This window comes from Podarcis erhardii (assembly GCF_964252035.2).
Source record: "Podarcis erhardii genome assembly, chromosome: 7".
NCBI lineage: Eukaryota > Metazoa > Chordata > Lepidosauria > Squamata > Lacertidae > Podarcis > Podarcis erhardii.
This window is the reverse complement of record NC_138511.1, coordinates 22,022,931-22,045,032: the sequence shown is the minus strand read 5'-3', so window position 1 is coordinate 22,045,032 and position 22,102 is coordinate 22,022,931. Positions and strand designations below refer to the sequence as shown.

General features: G+C 45.5%; 2 protein-coding genes across 2 annotated transcripts in view; both read left to right on the top strand.

The window, feature by feature from the left end:
* Window positions 1–4,903: 4,903 nt before the first annotated feature.
* On the top strand, window positions 4,904–6,186 carry LOC309347575 (actin-related protein T2-like). Its single transcript, XM_081872241.1, has one exon. The coding sequence runs from the start codon at window positions 5,007–5,009 to the stop codon at window positions 6,105–6,107; it is 1,101 nt and encodes a 366-aa protein (XP_081728367.1). The 5' UTR covers window positions 4,904–5,006; the 3' UTR covers window positions 6,108–6,186.
* A 1,483-nt stretch (window positions 6,187–7,669) lies between these two features.
* Window positions 7,670–22,102, top strand: part of SSU72 (SSU72 homolog, RNA polymerase II CTD phosphatase) — a 53,669-nt gene continuing 39,236 nt past the window's right edge. The window contains exon 1 of the mRNA XM_081871399.1: window positions 7,670–8,072. Within this exon, the coding sequence (XP_081727525.1) occupies window positions 7,993–8,072 (80 nt within the window). The 5' untranslated portion in view covers window positions 7,670–7,992. The remainder of the gene's footprint in view (window positions 8,073–22,102) is intronic.

Genomic DNA, 22,102 nt, shown 5'->3' with positions numbered 1-22,102 from the left:
GTTGTTGTTGTTGTTGTTGTTGTTTAGTCGTTTAGACGTGTCCGACTCTTCGTGATCCCATGGACCAGAGCACGCCAGGCACTCCTGTCTTCCACTGCCTCCCGCAGTTTGGGCAAACTCATGTTCGTAGCTTCGAGAACCCTGTCCAACCATCTTGTCCTCTGTCGTCCCCTTCTCCTTGTGCCCTCCATCTTTCCCAACATTAGGGTCTTTTCCAGGGAGTCTTCTCTTCTCATGAGGTGGCCAAAGTATTGGAGCCTCAGCTTCACGATCTGTCCTTCCAGTGAGCTGGCTTTCCCAGCTGAGGGAGCCAACGTTTGTCTGCAGACAGTTTTTCCGGGTTATGTGGCCAGCATGACTAAGCCGCTTCTGGCGAAACCAGAGCAGCACATGGAAACGCCATTTACCTTCCCGCTGAAGTGATACCTATTTATCTACTTGCACTTTGACGTGCTTTCAAACTGCTAGGTTGGCAGGATTTAGGGGTAGCTAAATCACAGCCTGCAGGCCATATGCCCCACCCGGCAAAAAAAAAAAAAGATGCTCAATTTTTAAAAAATCACTCTTTAAAAAATATTGACCATTTCCAGGAGTTTCTGACGGTGATACAGTGATGACTGTTTAATCGGGGGGGGGGGGGGGAAGGCACACAAAAACCCCTTTGTACTGACTGCTTCCATACGTCCCGCACTGTGATGCTAAAAGTCCCCCAAGGCTTCCTTCACATAGTTCGTTTCAAAAATGAAAGAAAAAAACATTACTCTTATAGGTTTCCACAATGTGATACAGTGCTGTGATAGCCAAAGGTTCTTCCCCCCAAACCCATCTCCTTCAAAACTGTAATTCTCTCTCTCTCTCTCTCTCTCTCTCTCTCTCTCCCCCCCCCTCTCTCTCTCTCTCTCACACACACACACACCACGTACCATAGAGTTGTAAATTAGAATGGGACCCAAGGGTCATCTAGTCCAACCCCCTGTAATGCGGACAGATGGCCATCTAACCTCTGTTTCAAAAACTTCTCTCTGTGTGTACATATAGAATTTAAAATAATGTAGAATAACTGATAGGTGAGTCTTTTATTATTTTATTTACTTAAACAATTTATATACAGTGGTACCTCGGGTTACAGACGCTTGAGGTTACAGACTCCGCTAACCCAGAAATAGTACCCCGGGTTAAGAACTTTACCTCAGGATGAGAACAGAAATCGTGCGCCGGCAGCAGCCGGAGGCCCCATTAGCTAAAGTGGTACCTCAGGTTAAGAACAGTTTCAGGTTAAGAACGGACCTCTGGAACGAATTAAGTTCTTAACCCGAGGTACCACTGTACAGCTTGTCTACAATCGTCCGTAGAGGGAAGTGAGGGGCAGATGGGGCTCATCAACCTGGGAATGTAGCCCATCTAGGAGAAGGAAAACTCTTATCCTGAACCTCTGCAGCCTGGGATCTTGTAAGTGCAAGGAGAAAATGGAGGGGTGCACCTCTGGGGGTGAAAGAAACTGCTGGAAGGTTGCAGCGCCTGCTGTGGCTATAGAGACTGATCCAGGAGAGACATGTTTTGTTGCAGCTGGGGCAGATGAAGGCGTCCAGTTGTGCTGCTGCAGATCTAGTGAAGGGAGAAGGAAAGGTTAACAGAATATTATAAAAGAAGCAAACGGGCTGCAGTTGTGGTCAGGCAGCTAGCAGAAACCGCAAATGTGTCAGCTCTGAAGCTGCTTCCTGTTTTCAGCTCTGCAGACTGGGAGCTGTTTCCTGTTTGAGCTATCGGTTTTAGAAATGTTTTAGAAATGTTTTAGAAATGCAAGACACATATGCAGGGGATGAGAAAGGTTTCTCTCAATATTCTCTGTACCTCGTACCTAAGAAATCTGCACCTAAGCTCTGTACTTTGTACCTAAGAAAGGTTGCTCTCAAATACTATCTGCAGTAAAATCCTGTGCTAATCCTGTGCTAATCTTACTTCTGCAAATTTGGCCAGACAGTTAGCACATCACCAGTGACTGCTTGCTAAATCTGTCTGGCAGGTCAAAAGTCCATTTCTTAGCTTGCAAAAACATTTTAGCTGCTGTTTGCAGATTTAACCAGACTTCATAAGGAGGCCAGGAGGCCCCTTCTTCCTGCCTTATGCTTACTAATGCAAAAATAAGAAAAGACACGTGTAAGCAGAAGGGGAGGGGGGAGTGCTTAGCTAGCAGAAAGGCACGTATGAGGAATGTTTAGCAAGCACTAAAAGTGTGTTTAGCAAGCAATATAGATGTGCCATATAAGGGAATAAGTTGAACATTTGCCAGCTGATTGGGCAAATCTGGAAAGGGTATGGGAGGGGGAAGAGTGTTCAGAAAAGTATAAGAACGTCTGCTGAAGTGTTTTGCTTTACAGCCAGTCTTTCAGGAGGAATCCTGCTGGTTGTCTCTGTGCACAGATTGCAATAAACTCTTTTCTCCAAAGAAGAAGTTGCTTTCCTGGTACTTTTGTTCCCTCCATGGTCCAGGGGATGGCGAGGCTAATGGATCCCTAGGTAAATAAGGCTTCACTACCACGGTGCTTCTTTTTCCTGCGCTCCTCCCAGCAGGCATCTCTCCTCTATTCACTGCTATGGGTGGACGACCTGTCTGTCTTTAGGCAGGGTTGACTGCCAGCCTTCACGTGACATTCACAGACATCTTTGTAGCACAGGCCTGAAGCCCTATAGAGCACATCCTTAGGGATGCTGCCATCTTCCATTCTGTGAACATGACCAAGCCCATGTAGGCATTCCTGAGACACGAGCGTGAACATGCTGGTGAGTGTGGGTTTGGCAGAGCACATCTTTGTTTGAGACTGTCCTGCCATGTGCCACCTGACTTAACTAGCATACCCAGGATTATTTGGAAGAAGCTTGAAACCCACCCATCCATCCTTTTTACTGGGCGTTCATGATTATTTGTGCTCATGATGACATTGGGACAGTTTTAAATGACTCTGCTTTCAATGCCGTACATGTTTCAGGTTGTACATACTCCTTTGTTTCCAGAAATGCACGTCCCATAACTTCTGAAATCCTGTAACTTTTAATACCACAAATGTGGTTTTGTGTTTGTGTACGTTCTGCTTTTGTTGAGTTGTTGTTGTTGTTTATGTTCTGCTTTTGTTGAGCTATTGTTGTTGTTGTTGTATACCTGAAAGAGCGTCTCCATTCCCAGCGTTCTACCCGGACACTGAGGTCCAGCGCCGAGGGCCTTCTGGCGGTTCCCTCCCTCCGAGAAGCAAAGTTACAGGGAACCAGGCAGAGGGCCTTCTCAGTAGTGGCACCCGCCGTGTGGAATGCCCTCCCATCCGATGTCAAAGGAATAAACAACTATCTGATGTTTAGAAGACATCCGAAGGCAGCGCTATTTAGGGAAGTTTTTTAATGACTGATGTTTTAATGTACAGTCATACCTCAGGTTAAATACGCTTCAGGTTGAGCGTTTTCAGGTTACGCTCCGCGGCGACCTGGAAGTAAGGGAACATGTTACTTCCGGGTTTCGCTGCTCAAAATGATGTCATGTGCATGTGCGGAAGCGGCGAATTGCGACACGCGCAGATGCGGGTTGTGTTCGCTTCAGGCTGCAAACGGGGCTCCGGAACGGATCCCGTTCGCATCCAGAGGTACCACTGTATTTTTAATCTCCTGTTGGAAGCCGCCCAGAGTGGCTGGGGAAACACAGCCAGATGGGTGCGGTATAAGTAATAAATGATGATGATGATGATGATGATATTAATTATTAATATTTACTTTTACACCCCCTTCATCCATTCATTACAGGGTGGTTAACAACATAAAAATACAGAATACATAGCATAATAACAAACAAAAACAATAACCCCACCACAGTTTAAAGATCCATAGATTGTTTAATTAGCCAAAGGCCTGGGAGAAGAGGAATGCTTTTGCCTCGCATCTAGAGATAATGTAATGAAGGAGCCAGGCAAGCCTTCCTGAGGAGACCACCATGAGAAGTTCCCTTCTAGACAGCAATATTATGGTAACACTGGAGAAGCACCGCAGAACAACTACAGTGGTGCCCACAAGACGAACGCCTCGCAAGACGGAAAACCCGCTAGACGAAAGGGTTTTCCGTTTTGGAGGCGCTTCGCAAAATGAATTTCCCTATGGGCTTGCTTCGCAAGACGAAAATGTCTTGCGAGTTCCTGCGGGGTTTTTTCCCCTCCCCCCCCTTTTCCTAAGTCCTAAGCCGCTTATCAGCTGATCCGCTAAAAGCCGCTAAACCGCTAATAGCGCTAATCCGCTAAGCTGTCAATGGGCTTGCTTCGCAAGACGAAAAAACCGCTATACGAAGAGCCTCACGGAACGGATTAATTTCGTCTTGCGAGGCACCACTGTAATACAGTGGAATTATGTGCGAATGTATAGGTCTCCCAGCAACATGCTTATTGTGTCAATGGCACATTGCAGAATATACCTGCAAAACGCACGAAGGAGCGCCCATGATAAAGTAAGGGCCCCAAGTAATTTAAGTGAGACAAGTACAAGATAAGTTCACATTCCTGCCAACATTTTTTGATGAAAATTTGGCCTACTGGAAGGTCTCCCAGGCCTGTGCTGCTTTGGGAGGCGTGGTGCAGACTGGAGGAGCCTACAGGAAAGTCATGAAGGTAACTTTTCCTTCTGTTTCTTGGTCTTGCAATCTGGTTTGAGCCAACTGACTCGCACCAGAACTGAAAAAAGCCTGCCTTTTGGTCCCACGCTCTGGTGTGGCTGGAGCACAGGAGCCAATAATGGGTATCTGTGATTGGGATCAGAAGCTGGGGCGGCTTCTGTCAATTTGGGATGTCCTGGTTAAATCGGGACACTTGAGAGGTATGAGTTCAGGGTGTAAACAGAGCTGGAATTTCAAGCAGCTTTGCCTGTTTGTGACGCCAGAATTCTAGAATGTTCTACGGTCAGACGTTGCAGCATCTTTTAGCGATGCCTCATGGAAATCACTGAACTCTTAGTATTTGGGTTCTTTTGCCAACAGTGCAATGTTGGATCTCAAGCTGCTCCAAACGCCAGCCGTGATAATTGATAATGGATCTGGGTCATGCAAAGCTGGGATCTCAGGTGAGTCTGAACCACGATCGCTTATTACATCCGTTGTTGGACACATTAAACAGAACACGGAGGATTACTACATTGGGGAGAAGGCTTTCTCTAAGAATGGTGCCGTGTTGCTGAATTATCCTGTTGAGCGTGGCGTGATTACTTCTTGGGACGACATGGAGAAACTCTGGAAATACATCTATAAACAGGAGCTTAAAGTGAAAGCCAACGAGAGGCCTGTGCTGCTCTCTGAACCACCACTGAATCCACTGTTGAATCGGGAGAGAACAACAGAGATGATGTTTGAACACTTTCAGGTTCCAGCTTTGTACCTCTCGGTCCAAGCCACACTGGCCCTTTACGCGTCCGCACGCACCACTGGGTTGGTGATGGACAGCGGAGATGGAGTAACTCATACTGTCCCCATCTATGAAGGATATTGCCTACCCCACGGAGTGTCCAGACTTGATGTGGCGGGGAGGGACATTACCAATTACCTCGCCAGCCTCCTTTTGGAAAACAGCCAGCCTTCCTTAAGCAGGAGCAAGAAAATCATGGTGCAGAGCATCAAAGAGAAGTCTTGCTATGTGGCCTTGGATCCCAAGCAGGAAGCAGAAAGAAAAGCTGAGGTCTTCAAGTTGCCAGATGGAAACACCATCACACTCAATCTTCACCTCTGCCAAGCACCAGAAATCCTTTTCGTGCCAAAGATCATCGGTGTTGAGGCGCTGGGCATCCAAGCCATGATCACCAAGAGCATTAGAAAGTGTGACAGAGATATTTGCAGCCTCCTCTATGGGAACCTGGTCCTCTCAGGCGGATCATCACTTTTCCAGGGTCTAGATGAGAGGATTTTTAAAGAGATAGAACACCAAGTCCCACAGGGGGTTCCGTTGCGAATCATAGCACCTCCAGATACAATGTGCGCTGCCTGGCTGGGAGGATCCATTCTAACTCACCTGGACTCTTTTGTACCCATGTGGATTACCAGTGAGGACTACCAAGAATTTGGTGCGGGTGCAATCCACCGAAAGTGCTTTTAAGAAAGGTGTATACTTATTATGGTGATTATAAAGCTGATCTGCAAGATTGTAACTTTAATAAAAGTACAAAGGGTGTTCAGTTCTCCAGTCTCTTTCTCTTTGTTTATGAGTGTGACCTTCATGTTATGATAATTATGTTTGTACTGTATTTTGTTCTGAAGCGGCTTTTGAGACAGTGAAAGAATAGCTTTCACTCATTACTCTGAAAAAAGCAGGGGGCGTGAGGGTTTTTTCTTTTTAATTCTCCCAGTTTTCAATTCTTCTCAATGAAAATCAAGAGGGGGAGAAGAACAAATCCAATTTTTCCAAGAATATCCCTTTTTTCTGCCTTCCTTCACCTTCCTTCACCTTCTGGGCTCTGCCTTAACTCTTGCAATATTTTGTGTGCTTTTCCAGAGTTGGAAGCCTTGTGACACCACAGGCACTCTCTTATAACATCACCAGGGCCCTGCATTGTGACATCACTAGCTTTGGGATACTGCCGTCATGGCAACCCTGGGCTGTAACCCTTCCCTAAGGGTCTTGGCAAGGGATACGGGTGGCACTGTGGTGTAAACCACTGAGCCGTGCCAACCTAGCAGTTCAAAAACATGCCAAAATAGTGCCAGTAGATAATGCGACTCGATTTTACTGTCAGGGGTCCTTTACATTTTTAAGGATCTTGGGAAACTCTTCTGCAAAGACAAAATAAAAAAATTCCTTCCAGTAGCACCTTAAAGACCAACTGAGTTAGTTCTAGGTATGAGCTTTCGTGTGCATGCACACTTCTCATACCTAGAACTAACTCAGTTGGTCTTTAAGGTGCTACTGGAAGGAATTTTTTTATTTTGTTTTGACCATGACAGACCAACACGGCTACCTATCTGTAACTGTCTTCTGCAAAGGTTCCTCAAAAGAGAGGGATCGCTATCGAGAATTTCCAACACCACCATCCAACTATATTTTTAATGCCTAATTTTTAACTTTTTAATTGATAATTTTAATATTTATTGTAAAGCACTTAAAGCTTTTGCTTAAGTGCTATATAAATGTTGTTAAACAAAACCAAAATAAAAAAAATACAGATCCCAGCATCCTTTGTGATAAGGCGTAAAAGTTTTAATATCCCTTTCAGTTTTGGAAAGGCCACACATTTCTACCTCAGAGTTAATCGGGCTTTAACTGCCATTTCCTCTGAGAGTCCCTCAGATATGTTTTTGCCTTTCTGAGGATTACATTTCCCAGGTTTCCTGAGTGGAGGGCAAAGCAAACTGGGAAATGTAGTCCTGAGAACAGAAGGACTCTCTACCAGGGAATTTGTTCCATGAGCCTCCTCAACTACAATTCCCAGAAGTCATTGGGGGAAGCAATGACAGTTAAAACTGAGGCGGCGGCGGCGGCGGCTGCTGCTCGCCGCCCCTTTTCAAAAGTTCTCGCTCGGCCCTTTGCCCTTCTATCCGTTTCCATAGAGATATGCAAATATCACTCCGCAGGGGCGCATAAATACCCAACTTCCCGCTCATTGTCGTCGTCGTCATGGGAAACTACGAGAAAGAGGTTGGGGAGGTAAAAAATCCGCTTGACCAGACACTCTGCCCCTCACTTCCGCTTCTCTATGATTGGAAAGGGAAGGCGAAAAAGGTCGCAGCGAAAGCAGGCGGGGCGCGGCTCATAGAGCCGGACACGTCGGCCAGCCCCGCCTCTTCCGGTCCCAGTGGACGCCATTTTGTGTATGTGAGAGTGAGAGAGACGAGAAGGGAAGCGCCGCTGCCGCCGCCGCCGCCACCACCGCCTGGGAACCTCACCGCGGGCCCTTCGCTGCCGTCACCCGCCGCCTTTCCCTCTTCGACCCTTCCCCTCCCCAGGCCCCCGCCCCGGCCCCTTCCTCGCCGCCGGGCGTCCAGCCATGCCCTCCTCGCCGCTCCGGGTGGCTGTGGTTTGCTCCAGCAACCAAAACCGCAGCATGGAGGCCCACAATATCCTCAGGTAAAGCAACTCTGGGCCTGGGTAGGCCTCGCTCAGCTACCTCACCCCTCTCCAATTCCGTTCCCTGGTTTCCCGTTTGAAGTGAGGTGGGGGGGGGTGTTTGACGCCACATTGGATCAAGGTGGGGCCTCCTCATCCTCGTCGTCGTCACAGTGACGTCACTTAACCCTTACAGTCCCCCCAATTCTCTTGAAAGCGGGAGATAACGTCAAGGAAAACTCTTCCACATTGGGTGGAATAATTTACGGCAAGGGGCTCCGTGACGTAGATCGAACTCCCAATTTTGTCAAGAAGCCGGGCGGTGGATTATTATTATTATTATTGTAATTATTATATTTCTTAACTGCCCTTCCCTGTAAGGTCACGGGGCGAGTTCCAATAGTGTGAAGATGCCACTCTCAGATTCGGTTAAAACGATTATTGCTTACTGTTAATTGGCTTTAAAAGAGACTTAGGCAAGTTCATGGAGGAGAGCTGTGTCAATGGCTTCTGGTCATGGCGGCCGTGGTCTGCCTCCATTGCTGGAGGCAGTAATGCTTCTGAATGCCAGTAGCAGGAGGGGAGAGTGCTCTTGTGCTCTGGCCCTGCTTGAGGGTTTCCCTTTGGGGCATCTGCTTGGACACTGAGAACAGGGCGCTGGACTAATGGACCATTGGCCTGATCCAGCAGGCTTCCCTTATGTTATTATTTAGGTTCCTTACCTGCCATCCACCATAAAGTCCTGGGTGTGGGTTGCAGCAGTGTAAACATGCAATACTGAAAATGTTTACAACACTTAACAAGAATAAGAATAGAGCGGGGTCTTTTAAAACATATCTCTTAACGGCCTGGATGAAGAGTACGTTTATCCCACTTTATACCCCTGAGAGGCTCTCAAGACTGTCTTACAAATATATTTTCACACAATAACAAAGCATTTTAAAATCTGGTATCAAGAATGGAAGTAACATGAGGTTCCTGTGGTGGTGGGATTACTCATTTCTTCATCCTGGTTCTTCACTGATGCTGCCCTTGAACCTCTGCCTATTGGGGAAGAGCCATATCTGATGTTCTCTGACACAAGGGGGTAGGGGCTGATCTGATCACAGTGGAGCCAAGTCTTGACTTCTGTTTGTAAAAAAATATGTACTCCAGGATGTGTTGTGCAATACATTATACATAAACCAAAATTAAAACAGAACCAAAACACAGCAATCTGGCAAGTAGAACAAAACTGCTTTATGCTTATTTTGTGGGGTGGGGTTTATGTATCATGACAATCCTTGGGAGATTTTGAAAACAAGGCTGTTGCATTATAAGACTATGCAAATATTGAGGGGTGGGATTTCATAATTGTCATTGACATGATTTAATATATTTTTTGTTACAGGGTTTTTATACTGCCCTTCAATAAAACTCATTTTATTTTATTTGAGGCTGTGGCAGCGTCACAGTTCTTGATAAGCTTTATGTAAAATGAGAGTGAGGGAAAGAGAAGAGATAGTGTTGATACAATCTTTAAAGGATGTGGCAGTTTCCTTTTCTGTCTCATTTTTACTTCCTCCTCCGATGCCAGCATGGGAATCTTGAAGTAAAGGAACTGTGACCTTAGTGTGATATAGATTCCCCTCCCCACTCTGGTTGAAGGGCTGCAGAAGGAAAAGATGCTGCTCTTGGACCCTTATTTGAGGGCTCTCTACTTGCTGTCATTCTCTTTTTTTCCACCCTTCAGATTCACTTAAGGTTCCTAGGTAGGACCGATGTGTTTTCATCATGCCTTTTCCCACCCTATGTTCTTGTCATAACTGTTATATTTATATTTTTTTACAAATGTTCAACAATGCTCTTGATAGTGAATTGTGGGGGTGATGTGTACCTGGAGATATGTAGCTAAAAGAGGACAACTGAGAAATGGGAGGGAAGTATCTATCCTTGGGAGGAACCCTTACATTCTCAGGTGTGTAAACAGCCTAGAGAATCCATAGGAAAAGGAAGGGTGGAGTAGAATGGAATGGAATATCCAAGAGAAGGGCAGCTTGACTGGTTGGTTGTCAGCGACCCTAAATAGGCGCACTCCTGCTTAAGGGATGAAGAGACACCACTTCATTTTGTCCTAAGTCCCACTTGTTATCTCCACAATCCTTACAACAACCCTAGAGTTTGGTGAATATCATCACATTTTTTTTGCGTGAGCTGAGGAGGGGTGAGAGTGTCTTGCCCAGGGGTAGGCAACCTAAGGCCCATGGGCCAGATGCAGCTCAATCACCTTCTCAATCCGGCCCACGGGGAATCAGCATGTTTTTACATGAGTAGAATGTGTCCTTTTATTCAAAATGCATCTCTGGGTTATTTGTGGGGCATAGAAATTCGTTCATTCCCCCCCCCCAAATAAATATAGTCAGGCCCACCACATGGTCTGAGGGGCGGTGGACCAGCCCACGGCTGAAAAAGGTTGCTGACCCCTGGTCTTGCCTAAGGATCTCAGTGAGCGACTGATAGAGAGTAGGCTCAAACCAAGGATTTTTCTTAGCACACTTTCTGAGCCATAACTCTGAACACTTCTGTCCTCCAAACACACAATCCTTACAAAATCCAAGTGTGGTCGCACCACACTCAAGCATTTCTAAACAGACACAAACACAAGCACCTGAGGGATACCCAGCAGCAAGCAACCTACCTGTGGGCTGGAGGCAAAATGTGTGTTTTCATGGGATAATTGCTTTGTGTTTGAGGAACACTTCTGGAAATGCTTAATGATATGGAGACTTGCTAGTCTGACTCATTACCGTATTTTTCGCTCTATAACACGCACCTGACCATAACACGCACATCGTTTTTAGAGGAGGAAAACAAGGGGAAAAACATTCTGAATGAAACAGTGGATGTATCATTTTTGGGCCTCATGTTGTGGCCACAGACATGTGATCTGATGGTGAATTTGGGGTGACCCAATGCAAAAATCCTGAGAATTCCTGTGGATCCATGCTTTGTAACCACGTTTTTGCACCATTGCAGCCCCAGGCAACAGTGGGTGCGTGATTTTTTTGGTGCAGGCTGTAGCCATGGACATGCTATGTGATTTGATGGTGAATTTGGGGTGACCCAATGCAAAGATCCTGAGAATCCCTGTGGATCCATGCTTTGTAACCACGTTTTTGCACCATTTCAGCCCCAGGCAACAGTGGGTGCGTGATTTTTTTGGTGCAGGCTGTAGCCATGGACATGCTATGTGATCTGATGGTGAATTTGGGGTGACCCAATGCAAAGATCCTGAGAATCCCTGTGGATCCATGCTTTGTAACCACGTTTTTGCACCATTTCAGCCCCAGGCAACAGTGGGTGCGTGATTTTTTTGGTGCAGGCTGTAGCCATGGACATGCTATGTGATCTGATGGTGAATTTGGGGTGACCCAATGCAAAGATCCTGAGAATCCCTGTGGATCTATGCTTTGTAACCACATTTTAAGTGGGGAGCGAAGGAAAAACAAATAAGGGACATGAGAGGGGTGTGCAGAGAAGCAGCTGGCTAAGAATGCAGGAGAGGGATTTAACGGGAGGGAGGAAAGAAAGGCAAAAGTTTCCCCCCACCCAAGCCAGCGCGCTCGCGCTGTCTCTCTCCCTCCCTCCCTCCCCCCTCTCTCTCTCCCTTCCCCCCTCTCTCTCCCCTCTGCTTGCCTGGAGGAATTCCCCTCTGCTTGCCTGGAGGGGAGGGGCTTTCCCTGCTCTTTGTTCCGTTTCAGCAAACACAGCAACGAAACAGAGAAGGGTGGGCAGTAAGACCCTGAGGCAGAATGCAGGAAAGCAGCCGCTTCCTCTTTTCAGTTTTCCCTTCTCTGTGAAGCACCGCGATTTGATTTTTGCTTGATTTTTCGCCTCCAGGGACCACACATTCGCTCTATAACATGCACAGACATTTCCCCTTCCTTTTTAGGAGAAAAAATCTGCGTGTTATAGAGGGAAAAAATACGGTAAGTACTACTCCCCAGACAATGTGGAAGTACCAGGGGTGGGGGAGCAACTCTCAACAAGGAACTGGCTGTAAGGCATTGACTCATGGGGCCATGTAATGCATATTTCTTAGCATTGTTAGCTTTGCTCTTGAGGATTAAGTGTTTAGAAGTTTTCACAGCTTACATATTAAAATATTTGGACATATTCAGGTTTCATACAGTGGATGTGGGGAATGCAAGGGGGCACTTTACAAACCCCACACATATCCTGTACCTATTCCAGATTCTAGTTGGCATCAAAGGACATGTGTCCCAGAGCCCAGTGTCTTAAATTTGATTGATTTACTCTCAAACAACTTTGGTATCTTCAGCATGGTATCTTCAGCCATGCTTAACTACAACAGATGCAAATTAGAAATTTTGCTACTCCATGGGTAAGCATATATCAGGCGTCCTCAACCTTGGCCCTCCAGATGTTTTGAGACTACAATTCCCATCATCTTTGACCACTGGTCCTGCTAGCTAGGGATCATTGGAGAGGGAGGGTGTCTACCCTTTTGCTGCTTGAGCATTTGTTCAATAGCTTGCATCTGGGTAGCTAATGAATATTATGTTTGTAGTTAGTTAAGTAGGTACCAGTGAACATCTAAGACACTTAATTGAAGAAAGAGTGATGTTTTATGTTTGATTAAATGACCCCAGAACTGATGGTCATGTGGTTTTGAGTGACTCCAAATTTTAGGGTTGATAATATTTAATCCAATAAATGTGTGTATATTCTTTTTGAGTATTCTGAAGTGCTTAAACCCCTCCAATCCTAAACTCCAGGTGAGTGCTGACAGCTGTTGATGTTTAGGATAAGATCCTGATCTTTTGGAGAGATGTGTGGCTGAGCCTCCTGTCTCCTCTTATCACATACCATTTCCTGTAAGCACTCTTTGCTCCTGATGGGTGTCCTCATCAATTTACAAACCGTCTTGTCTTTTTGCTGCATCTAACCAGATTTGATTACTGGCCTCCTCTGCATAGTGACTGTGTATTTGGCAGCTAGAATCCAAAAATGATTTGGGTGGATGAGCTTCCCCATATTAGTGCCACCTCCTTCCAAAAGTCCCCTAAGATTGGTGTGAAAACCCTTATGAAGGGCAGCTGTTAAAAGGAAATATGGCTTCTCTTTGAAGCATGTGAAAATTCACAGAGGTGGAGTTTGGATTTGGTGAGGTAGAATATGGAAGTTTTTGTCCAGTGCTAGACCTACTAGTTCATTCTGTACAATGGCTGATACTATCACCAAGGGGTTGGCATTTTCTGTTGCCACCTGAAGAAGACTCCTCTCCCTCTGTGGGGGTGCTACAGCCATCCCATACAAGTCTCTTAGCTAATATTTATGCTTAGCTGACCTCTGTACCCTGTATTAGATGAGGCCAGACAGCTCTGTTCTGTAGAGACAGTTGAAGCTGGCTGCCCCCAGGCTTCCTGCTAGCTGGAGGATATCCCAGGAGACAAGCACCAGTATTACCACTGACTATCAGGAGGCTCATATTTCACATCATTCATAAAGTGAACTGTCCTGTTGGAAAAAGAAGTTTTGAGTTCTTAGCATTGCTTGCAGATAGCATCATCCTCTGTATGCTTACTCAGAAGTCTCACTTTGTTCAAGGGAGCTTTGTAATAGAGTCTTATCTGCTCACGCAGAAAGTGTTAGTCATTTCTGGCCTGAAAGGAAAAACAAAAGCCAGCTTCTGTATAACTTCTCTTGGGGCCTTGCTTAGGCAACCGGACAGCCTACTGCTCATCACCATGGTTTAATGGGTCTGCTTAGGATTACTGTTATAAAGTCCTCTTCAGACCATTTATCTGCCTTCATCTCCTCCCATTTCACCAAAGAACAGCTGCACAGTTCAAGCCAGTTATGGGTGTTAGGATGAGGGCGGGGTTTTCTCCTTGAAGAGGAAGCTGGCTCTTTCGGTGAGAGAATGATTGCTTGTTTACCAGCACTAGCTGACCTTTTTCAGCCATTTGCTCACAGTACAGTGTAAGTACCAGTATCCACCCCCCTCCCCGTGGCTTTTAGGTGATAAGAACTTACAAAACGCCAAAGGTCTATTTAGCAAGGATCCTTCTGCCCACAGTGACCAACCAGATGGCTCTGGGCAATACAAGACAAGAGGGCATGTCTGTTCTTCAACAACTGGTGTTCAGAGATGCACTGTCTCTGAACCTGGAGATTAACAAATCATAGTTAACCATTAATACCTAATCTTGCATGAATTTTTAAAATTCCCTGTGGGCCTGCATTCAATCAGGCTGTTTACTCAGTGGGTACAGACTCAGACATTCACCATTTCCTGGTTTGCTCTGACCATAGGCGGTGTGATCTCTGAGTTGGGGCAACACCTTTTGTTACACTTGAATCCTGCACTTTTTCCAAAAACTCAGTGAGACAGTGTCCATTGTTCTCTCTGATCGCTTTTTTCCTTCACAACCTCTGTGAGGAAGGTTAGGCTGAATACGTGACTGAGCCATAGTCACCTACACCCAGATTTACGACTGAGTTGTCTTGGTCCTAGTCCAACACTATAATGATCCTTAACTATAGTTAGCTATAGTTAGCGCTGTTTCTCAAACCGTGCAGTATATGATTGGCACAACACAGCAATAGTTTGACAGGATCAGTGCGCCAGAAGAGGGGTGGTCTACATTGAACCCAAACTTGGTTTTTCAAGTTGGTGGTTTATATGAGAGATGGGCTTTACATTTCATTGTGGTGTCTAGTACTAAATGCAGCCTTGTAATTAAACCTTTATAAGCTACTGGCCTACACATCCCATCTGCGAAGCCTGCATTTCTCTGCTAGCCATGGAGAAAGGGATGACTCCTCCTTTGCAGACAACATGGCAACTCAGGGTTCAAAGCTTTGTCTTCTGCTAAGTAGGCTGGCAGAAGAAAGATAGATTGCACCATTACTCCAATGCCAGCCCACTTGGATTTTGTGCTGGGTACAGGCAGAGGGCTCTTTTCTGTCTCTAACATGGAAATCAAGCAGGCTGCAGAAGGAATGATGGAGCATTCTATTTCTTCTCTGCCTGCCAGTGTGTCCTCTCGCCTGCATGGAATTCCTTGCTTCCTATAGAGACCAGGCTTGTTACTTACAAGATTGTCCCAGTGAACAAGCCAGTTAAACCTGACTGCTTTGAGTCAAGCCTATTTTGTTCCACATCTTTCACGGAAGTTAAATAGCCTTGAATCCAATTCCCTAGCTTTCAAGTGCCAGTGGATTGGGCTGCTTATATACTTCAGTGAGAGATTCATCCATCAGAATTCATAGCGATGAGTAGTTGTCACTTCACCCACCACCTACTTATCTGATTTGAGAACATGTGCTTTTCTTGCAGTCCAAATAAACATTAGAAGCACCTTCCATGTACAGGGTGTTCTGTGCTTCTTAAAACGGCTTCAAAGCAAAATGTAAGAGTTTTGTATAAGATGAATCATGTCCCAAAATTTCAAGCTGGTGCCCTTTTAAGCAGATGATGTAAGATTACTTAATATCAGAAGATTTCTATAAATGTCTTAAACTCCATTCTGGGTGGACGTGAGTAGGTTGTGTTTATTGCCACACGAGTTTGTCTACACTGGTATTGCAGGGATTTGTCACATCCCTAGTTTTATGCAGCAAGCTCTCACTTAAAATCCTGGTTATTGCTGTTGTGCCTTCCAGCCTAATTTCTTTGCTTTAGTTTCTGTAGCTCCTTAATTTGTCAGATGCTTGAAGAAAGTGGGCTTGAATTATTGACTCTTTCTCATTCTTTTTTAAAAAAATCCTGCTCTGCCAAGGAAGATGGCATACATGGATATTCTCTCACTATTCCTCAGAACAACCCAGGCAGGTGGGTTAAGCTGGGATATTCTAACTGGCCATGGTTACCCAGCGAGTTTCATGACTGACTATGGAATTGAACCCAGATCCCTCTGTTCATTTCCAACATGGACCACTAGGTGATCGCCTACAGTAGCTCAGAACATAATCAAGTTAGCTTTTAAATTGCCACAGCATTATTTTGAATGTTACTGCTGCAGACTAACTGGTGGCTCTTTTTTCCTTTTCTGATGTGTCTTCCAAATCCCAGCTTCTTCATTGGGCGAGAATCATTGGAGACCTGTGCAAATTCAAGGATATTTTTGCTCAGAAATCTATCTTGTCTCACATGTACATGCACATAAACACTCCCCACAAATGTCTATTTACAAATGTATTGTTTAATAGACACTGCCTTGGTGAGCCAAAGGGTAGGACTGTGCAGTCAGGAAAACCATTGGTGTAGGGAGTGCATACATATCCAATGCCCCATTGTTCCCAGTATCTAGAGGGTGTCCCTTTTCCCACATCAAAATTTTCCCTGCTTTCTGATCTCTTCATTCCTCCCTTGGGATTTGTGTAGAGGCAGAGGTAGGGGTGTGTGTGTGTGTGTGTGTGTGTGAGTGAGAGAGAGAGAGAGAGAGAGAGAGAGAGAGAGAGCAGGGAGTGAAGTGTGAGACGAAGGTGTAGGAAGAGTTATTGTGTAAATGGAGAATGCTTCTTTTCCACTCAAGTCTTGATTGTTCTTGGACCCTGTTTCCCTCCATGCTGTTTGGTTGCAATTCTTCCCCCTTCAGTGGAATCCTGGTTTTCCTTTCGGACATGGAATTGGGGTACTCTGCACACTTAGCAGCTACTTTTGGGGGGAGGGCTTTGGAAGTTCTGCAGGGCCCACTGTGGTGAGTCTCAGGACAATATCTTTCACATAGGGCCTGAACAATTCTTTCCTCACTCACTTGCTATGACAGGCAGCTTGGAAGAATAAGATAACAATGAGTTATACACATAACACACTGTTGCATCTGATTTGCCTCTGAAAGCTTTGCATAGCTATTTGTGGCTTTGACTGTGTCTATATTTCATCAGGTGAACAGGTTGCTTCACTAGCCTGTTGCACACACAACCCTCTAATGTTCACACTCTAAGCATTCTCTGACACAGAAGGGACTTGCATGTTTTAATGTGCCATTTATTCTCTGTGTGTCATTTGTTGATTGATTATTGATTTGTGTCCTGGCTCTTCAAAGATTCCTTCCCCATTTTTATCTTAACAACCCTGTGAGATACATTGATATTGACTAGCTCAGTAGCACCCAGTGAGTTTGTGGCTGAGTGGGGATTTGAGCAAGTAGCCAGCCCTGGACTCACACTACATCTGTAATCACCACGCCTGCATAAACAGTGAACATTTATCAGTATATCTAGACCTTTAAATTATGGATCTTCTGGCTCAGTTTCTACATTGTGCTAAATTGTTATTTATGCCTACTTTATTTTTAAACCTAAGCCATGGTTTGAGTTTCCAAATGGGCCACAGGCAAACCAAGGCTTACATTTCATTGTCTGCTTTTCATTTCCACCTTCAGCACTTCATTTGTTCACACTCACCTCCATAATATAAGTAAGGTAAAGGTAAAGGACCCCTGGATGGTTTAAGTCCAGTCAAAGAGACTGTGGGGTGTGGCGCTCATCTCGCTTCAGGCCAAGGGAAATGTCATTTGTCCACAGACAGCTTTCCGGGTCATGTGACCAGCATGACTAAACTGCTTCTGGCGCAACGGAACACCCTGACGGAAGCCAGAGCGCACGGAAACACCATTTATCTTCCCACCGCAGTGGTACCTATTTATCCACTTGCACTGGTATGTTTTCAAACTGCTAGGTTGACAGAAGCTGGGACAGAGCAATGGGAGCTCACCCCATCACGTGGATTCGAACTGCCGACCTTCCAAGCAGCAAGCCCAAGAGGCTCAGTGGTTTAGACCACCGTGCCACCCGCTCCCTCCCATAATATAGTGTCCCAGGGAGATAGAGGAGATGGCTGAAAATAGTTGCCAACTCAGACATTATGCAAAGCCATGTTTTGTAAATCCACTGCAAATCTTGGTGGCCTGTGACAAAACTTGGATGGTGAGCAGCACCATGATTAAGCTTCTTTAACCATGGTTTGGCATGGTGTCTGAATTGAACCACTGTGTCTGTTATGCCAGATCTAACAAAAATGTTTTGGGGGATAAACAGCCAATAGTTTACCAGGTGAATCATTGACACCCACACATATATAGATTGCTTGACTGACTACTTTGTGCGTGTTTGAAATGTGAATTATAGTACTTCTTTTATATGCTGTTTGTTATGCACCTGAAGTAACTAGTTCTGATGTTACTTCAGTGCCGACTTCCACTGTCGGCATGCTTCTATGCCTACAGTTGCTTGCAGATGTGAATATTTCCTTCTGCACAGATGGACATGAATTGCAGTCTTTGCTTCCTAGGAAGAAGAAATTTTTTAAAGGGCACCAAGTCATCTTGGTTGTCTTCAGCTCCAATTAAATTGTTGATTTCTCCTGAAACGGGGCCCTCAGCTTCAAATGCAGCAAGAGAGCATACAAGACACTTGTGAACACACCCACAGGAGCCAAGGGGCCATGTATCTAAAAAGCAGATTGCTTCAAATATAAAATTGGCGAGGAGTTGGGGAGGTGTAGTTTATAGCACAAAAAGGGCCTGCAGGAAGGAAAGGAGGTTGGCTGTTTTTCTCACAGCTAGGCTCATCGTTAGTGGAACTCTTCTATTAGGGGACAAAGCAATGGGTGATGCAAAGGTGTTCTATGCTCTCCACCCACCTACTCAGACAGGCCTGTCTTCAAAGACACTGGTCTGCTTCTGATGTGTGGGAAGCCCTAAGGCAGGGGTGGGTTTGGGGGAAACCAATTGCAGCCCAAAGGCCACATTCCCTTTTGAGCCAACTTCCAAGGGCCACATCATAGTAGTGGATGGGGCGAGAGGCAAAAGTGGGCAAAATGACAAATATAAACTTTACCACTCTGCAGTAGGCTAGTTTCTGTACACACTCACACATCCCTTTCTGCCTTCCATCCTGAACACTGTGAAGCATTACCAGAATTCAAGGACACATACCATACAGGCAAAAACACTCAAGGAAGGTGTGAAGCAAGGCCAATGAGGGATGTTGCCTGGGGAGAAAGCCCCTAGGGCTAGACAGAGAGGCCCGACCTGAAGTTCCCCATCCTAAAGGAAGGTAAGCAGGATTCCTGCCTTGCAGGGCGTTGGGCTAGATGACTCTTGGGGTCCCTTCCAGCACTACAATTCTATGATTCTGGGGAATACCAGATACAGAAGATGGCGCCTATCAGTCTGAGATTTCTAGGCAGCTCAGTAAATTAAGTGCTGTTCTGCAGATGTCTTTGCTGAGAACTTCCATTGGTCTCCCAAACATCAATTCTAACTTGTTAATTTCTCAGTGAATTTTGCTGTTGTGTGCAGATTGTTTCTCATGCATATCCTTTGCTATTCTTCTGAAACCACCTAACCTTTGGTGTGCGGCTCCAGATTTGCAGTGTGCAATCTGCTGCTCCTGGATAACACAGGCCTTATTGTTAGTGGCGGCTGCTTAAAATCTAACACCAAAGGCGAAACATCATCAGATAAACTTTCTGCAATGTGTGTTTTCAGTTGTCGCAGCAGATGTCCATCTGTAAACCATTCTCGGTGAAGCCTGACTCATCTCTCACGTCCTATAATTAGTCCCATAATTTACATTTGGAATGAGACGCAGTGTTCTCTCTGGATGGCATTCTCAGTTTGTAGAACAGGACTGCATTATGTACTGTGGTGTGGTTAGGAGTGTGAATGAGTGTGTGTTGTGTGGAGGGGGGAGCAAATGAGCCTTCCATGAGGAATGATTGCTCTCAGTTCTAGGTCGGTTGAATCAGTTTTGGGTGTTGTGCTATAATAAACTCAGTTGGGATCTGGTGGATGAAGAGCATTGCTGGGCTTTGAGTGTGATCATCTGCTGTTGGGACACGAGCAGTGACTGGTGCTTTGAGAGTCTTGAGTAAGAGTTCAACCCCTGTAGCTCTGTTTCACTGGTCTCTGTTCCTAACCCAGGGATTAATCACTGTAGTACTATCTGGATGCTGCTGGACTCCAGCTCCCAACATCCCTGACCTTTGGCCTTTCTGGACTGTAGCTGTTGTGAGTCCAGTAACATCTGGAAGGCACTACGTTAGCTACCTCTGTGCTAGGCTAAAGGATGGAGTGAGGGGAAGAGAAAAAACCTCACTAAAATCTAGGGTTTTTATTGATTGTCTTCCTCCGCAGGGTACATACTGTGGTACAGAAGACTCCTATCAGTCTCTCTCTCCCACTACAAGGGGTTCAGTCACTGGGGTGGACCTGGGTGACTTAAGCTGGTTCACGAAAACTGATGCAATGCAACAGGGTTTCAGCTCCAGAATATCTCTGGGCACTACTAAAATGCCTTCTTTAGTAAAGAAGGAAATTGCATTGTCCTGGCTTTTTGTTGTTTTTTGCTAAAGCAAAGAGGTATGAGATCAATCCCAATAGCATATGGTCAGCAGGCAGAGTCATATAGGTGCTCATATTTTGTATCAGTTGAATGCTGTGGTGCTATATTCTTGTTTAAAATGCCATCTTCAGGAGAAATTAATACAGTATAGCAAAGGAAGGCAACGCTGCATTCCTGTCAAATGATCCAGTTATGTTTTAACTGCTATATAATGTATTCTCGAAGACAGTACTGTCAACTGCACTGGGAAATCCGCAATCCAGTCTCTTATATGGCATTGGCACTTTTACTAGGCTCTGCCTATTACTGTTCTGCAGGAAAGGCAAACAGCTAATTGAGAGTTCACTTCACACCTTTTCCCTGAGGGCAGCCTCTGGCAAGGCAGAGGTAAATAGGGGATAATTGTACTTTTCAAAGATGAGTGCCAAGCAGTTTGTTGACTTGGGGTGCTTCCAGTTGGGTGGATGTGTTGTGGGATCTGTGCTGCTCACATGTGCAGATTTTTCGGTGTCCATGTGACATTGTCAGCATCAAAACGCCAGCCTGTGTTTTCTTCCATTTAACCCAGATTAGCCCTTTTGTGAAAAATCTGATGTTTTAAAAACAACCAATTGCCAGCGACCAATTTGTGTTATCTGAATAGCCTGTTAGGCTCCTATCTGGAATCACGTTTGGTCTCTGCTTCACTGGGTCTTGTTCAGTGCAAAAGATTTAAAAAGCAGCAGAGCTCTTTCACAACAGAAGTCTCTTGCTTTGCTTAGCAGAGTACTGCATGCCCGCTGAGTTATAAAGACCAAGGCTGTGTACACTCACTGTATTTAAAGCACTCCCACTACAGCCTGGGAACTGTAGTTTATTCCTCCCAGAGCTACAGTTCCCAGCATCCTTAACAAGCTACAGTTCCCAGAATTGGGAGGGGCATGCTCTAAATGCATGGTGGGAATGCATTCCAAGACACATGCTGGGGAATGTGCTGTAAATCAGAAACTCTTGAGCTTCCGCTTGCTTGCCCAAGCCAGTTTTCTAGTTTCTGGTAGCTGTCAGCTAGTATATTTTGAAATACTGCTTCTCAGTATACTAAAGCAAGTCTCAGCAATTAAAAATTCAATGCACAATTCTGTATGTAAATTGAAACATGGCTCTGCCACCAGGCTTGTGAACTAATAAAATGGGAGGGGGGAAGGGAGTAGAGGGTGAAAGGACTTGGATGTGGGATATACTTGGCAGTGCCAGCAAAAAATGAGAGATAAGCTTTTACATTCTGTTGTGGGGTCAGGCTTATGTTTCCCTGTTGCTTCTCTTGTTGAGGGGGCAATTATGTATTATCCCTATGGTCTTTAGGCCCCTGCCATCTGCCAGAGTACTAAGTGGCCTTCCTCTTGTGCCTGCAGATACAAATATTGGTCTGGTTTGCTTGACATGCTACGCCAAACCATTAGCTTGGCAGAGCCTCTGGGAGAGGATTTCCTTCTTTCTGGTCATTCTGCTGCTGCATCCAAACCAGGACATGGTTCTGCACACTCTCCCAGGACTAACTGTGAGCTATAACCAAGGTTGGTCCTAGGAGTTACGGCTTGTAGTTTGTCCTGGAGAGCAAAACCATAAGCCCAGGTTTGGACAACTCATTAAGCCTGGCTTGGACAACTCATTGGTGAGGAGCAGAGTAGCCACAGTCTCTCTGAGAGCCTGCA